Genomic DNA, 3,967 nt, shown 5'->3' with positions numbered 1-3,967 from the left:
AGTAAATTTTCTCCTAGTCCAACAGTAATGAGAATATTGTTAATTTATTACCAAAAAAAGAGAATATTATTGATTCTCCGCCTACTTTTGCGAAAGCACTTCTTTGACATCACCGTCCACGCAACATCCAAAGTTATTTGCTCCCAGCCAATTCATACTACGCGTTCACCCCCAAACCACGCCTACAATATATCTGACCCGACGCATTTTGTCCTTCCCTTTATAAATTGAACGCTCAAACAGCATTTTCTTAGCTGTGTTATATATATTTGTCCAATACCTGCGGAACTCTTCTCGTAAATTAAGGAAACAGAGTTTTTTTAGTTTCAGAAAAAATATCATTTGTAACTATGGGAAGTGAAGGTGATGCCAATCAGAGGAAACCCAGATTTCTTTGTCTTCATGGGTTTCGAACCAGTGGCCAAATTCTTAAGAAACAAGTCTTTGACAAATGGCCAACTCAAGTGGTTGAAAAATTGGATCTTGTTTTTGTTGATGCACCTTTTCCTTGTCAAGGCAAATCTGAAGTTGAGGGTATTTTTGATCCTCCTTATTATGAATGGTTCCAATTCAACAAGGTCATTTACTTTTTTTCCCTTTTTTTATTTTTTTCTTGCCTTTTACATTTGCAGGCTTAAGAATTAATCCCTATGTTTTCTTTCAATTAAAATGAAAACCTTTTTACTTAATTGTGATTGATTTTTTATATAGGAATTTACGGAATATCAGAATTTTGATAAATGTCTTGCATACATAGAAGAGTGCATGATAAAACATGGACCTTTCGACGGTCTTCTTGGTTTTTCCCAGGTTAGTTCTAATTTTTTTTTTTCCAGAATCTCGTTTGCTTTTGTGTTATATTTTTCCCTTATATTTTAGAATGTTTGAGTATAAATTGGCACAATGTTTTTGGATTTATTTTTGAAGAATTTAATTCTGGATTTCTTTGAGAAAACAAAAATGATTTTTACAGCGAAACGTTTTTTCTTTAAAAGGCAAAACATTCACTATTTTTGGTCAAAGGTTGAATTTTTCATTTGAGGTTAAGGACCTTTTAAGAAGTTACCATATACTAAGTACTACTTAATATTTTGTTGGATTTCTTTTCTATTCCTTTTATCTGCGTGTCTCCTTGCTTCTAGATGACTTTGACAGTTTAACTCTTTTAATATTTTTTCTTTTTCTGTTTTTATATTTCAAATTATGATACATGCATCTATATAAAAGAATTGCACAATCTGATTTTGAGTATCTTTGCTTTTGATACAATTCAGGGTGCAATTCTTTCTGGAGCATTGCCAGGGTTGCAAGAAAAGGTAAACACTAAGCCATTGATATTTTTTCCCATCTCGCTAATCCCGTCTTTTATTTAGCTCTTTCTGTTTGTAAAATGAAAATTAACTAGTCATCAATATGTCACAATTTGAATCATAATATTATAATTACTGGTATTTAAATTAAACATTAACTTATGATGATTATTGATGATTACATGATGTGATTTTGACAGGGAGTGGCACTTACAAAGGTGCCCAAAATAAAATATCTGATAATAATTGGAGGTGCTCAATTTAAGAATGAATCAGTTGCCGAAAAAGCTTATTCATCGTCTATTACATGCCCGTCCGTTCACTTCTTAGGTATTTTCTGTCCCTACAAATTTTTATATGCTTCTTTTATTTATTTCAAAAAAAAAAAAATACGTGGTGTGCAAATTAAAAGACACGTTATTTTGCTTATTAAAAAAGTTTGTTTAACATGTGGCCTGTATTCATTATATTTGATTCTTTGTTCAACTAGGACGAGCCAACTATATAGATTCTCGTCAACTGGGGCGGCTCGAATAAATCGAATTTGTTAAGAAATTTATAGAACGAATTGAAATTAAGTATTTATAAAGGCATATATACCATGAAACACTACTGAATAGGTTCATCTAATTAATGCCTCGAATTTTTAACTTAATGAGATCGTGAATTACACGTCAATTTTCTGTCTTTGATTTCATCACATTTGTGTCGATATTATTGTTAGAGGAATAGTTAGACGATCCAAGAGAATATGCCTCGGTAGTTAGTACTCCCTCTATTCAATTTTACTTGATATGTTTTTACTTTTCACGCCCTTTAAGAAATAATAAATGAAGTGCATAATTTACTATGATACCCATATTAATTGATGCGTATTTTATTGGATTTCAAAAAATGATTTAAAATGAGTAATAAATACTGTGGGTATAACAGGAAAAATGAATTTGTCTTATTTTGATATGCGTAAAATAACAAGTAAAAATAAAAATCTATTTTTAATATACATGTCAAATAAAAATAAATGCAGGGAGTATAAAGGAATTGAGTATTACTATACTATAGTTCCGATGTCAGTCAAAAGTTGGAGATATCAACCCTAGCTAGCCCTATATACTAGATGTAATACTGATTGTAGAAGAATGGAGGGCTGCCATAATAAATTGCAGTTATGATCTCTTTTTAATTGACTTATTTAGCTCGCATTAGCTGAAAATTTTAATTAGCATTGCATTTTTTATATTTTGTGGGGCGTTGTGTGTGTGTGTGGTGGTGGTGGTGGTGGTGGGGGGGGGGGGGGTATTCAACATATAGAAAAAGTGGATTTAATATATACTGAGAAAACTATTGGTATATTTTAACGTGTTATAACATTTCTTTTTTTCTAAATGATTGTGGAAAAAAGTATATGAAGAATATGATATTAACAGGGTATTAATTGATATTGTAGGTGAGCAAGATTACCTGAAGAAGTATGGGATAGAACTGTTAGAATCATATGTTGATCCAGTGGTGATTCATCATCCTAAGGGCCACACTATACCAAGATTTGGTAAGGCTCTTAACTAATTCATTAGCTTAACTTCATTTAATGTAGTCAATGTCGTTAACAACAATAACAAATACCATCTTTTTTTTTTTCAGATGAGAAAGGATTAGAGACCATGCTTAGCTTTATCGAAATGGTGCAATTAGAGATTAGCAAGTGAATAATTTAAGAAAATCATTTTTTTGGGTGGAGCTTTGCCCTCCTTTTTTCTAAAATTTTAAAATACAAATTGCTTCTAATAATTACAGTTCTTATGTTGTATGGAAGAGAATATTAGCCTTATTAGAAAGGTTGCAGATTTATGGCCATGCTATTATATTTATGTGGTGTGGCAGTGATTATTTTAGATTCTTGATGTATTTCTCATGGTTAAATAGAATCCTTTTTCATTTTTTATTAGTTGCTTAGTATCAAATTAAAGTGCAAACACTGCATCCATATTTTCTTTAAAGTAAAGCTTCCTTGCTAGTTGGAATTTGGATGGAAAACAAGCTATTTTTCATTATTAAATTTTTATCATTCTATTTTAATACGTGCATTTTAGAGAGCAACAATCTCAATTTTTTCTTTTGAATTTGCAACTTGATTTTCTGCTAATTCCTGCAATTTTATTTTCAGCCATGAGCCTTATATGAGCTTTCGATAATTAACTACATAAGGGATCATGGGCAAATTGAAAATGAGAATTTTTTGCAAGGTTTGTTTGGCTAAAAATATAAATTTTGCTTCAACCGATTAGATTTATATAAAGAACGGTTAATCTTAGTTAAAAATAATATCCGAAAAATAAAGCTACCGATGTCAAGAAAAGACAAATGGTATATTTTATAGTGATGGCAATGAATATGAGCAATGATAACAATATTCAATGATTCAAAAAGATGGAATATGTCACTAAATAGTACAATAAGTAGCAGTAAATGGCATTTCAATAAATAAAATATATGGGTCACCCGAAAAGGGAGGAGATCAGGGCAATGATGAATAATTGAAAAACCTTTGAACACTTAGGTTGTTCTTGGATCCGGCGAAAATACAATACACAAATCTTAATAAACAGATTATTTTTCTACGCTTGTAATAGGACCAGATTCTCTCTATAAGGTCAATG

At 30.9% G+C, this 3,967-nt stretch overlaps 1 protein-coding gene across 1 annotated transcript; it reads left to right on the top strand.

The window, feature by feature from the left end:
• Window positions 1–234: 234 nt before the first annotated feature.
• LOC107803298 (uncharacterized) lies at window positions 235–3,280 on the top strand. The gene is made up of 6 exons (XM_016626987.2): window positions 235–578; window positions 712–810; window positions 1,275–1,316; window positions 1,511–1,640; window positions 2,758–2,859; window positions 2,952–3,280. The coding sequence occupies exons 1-6, from the start codon at window positions 351–353 to the stop codon at window positions 3,014–3,016; spliced, it is 666 nt and encodes a 221-aa protein (XP_016482473.1). The 5' UTR covers window positions 235–350; the 3' UTR covers window positions 3,017–3,280.
• The last annotated feature ends 687 nt before the right edge of the window (window positions 3,281–3,967 follow it).

This window comes from Nicotiana tabacum, chromosome 16 (assembly GCF_000715075.1).
Source record: "Nicotiana tabacum cultivar K326 chromosome 16, ASM71507v2, whole genome shotgun sequence".
Taxonomy (NCBI): Eukaryota; Viridiplantae; Streptophyta; class Magnoliopsida; order Solanales; family Solanaceae; genus Nicotiana; species Nicotiana tabacum.
The sequence above is the reverse complement of the archived record's forward strand: the minus strand, read 5'-3'. Positions and strand labels throughout refer to the sequence as shown.

Bases quoted from the DNA above. Each gene is read 5' to 3' on its own strand.
- LOC107803298 (XM_016626987.2), top strand. From the start codon at position 351: ATGGGAAGTGAAGGTGATGCCAATCAGAGGAAACCCAGATTTCTTTGT. The intron at 811-1,274 runs GTTAGTTCTAAT...GATACAATTCAG, and splicing joins GTCTTCTTGGTTTTTCCCAG to GGTGCAATTCTTTCTGGAGC. The intron at 1,317-1,510 runs GTAAACACTAAG...TGATTTTGACAG, and splicing joins TGCCAGGGTTGCAAGAAAAG to GGAGTGGCACTTACAAAGGT.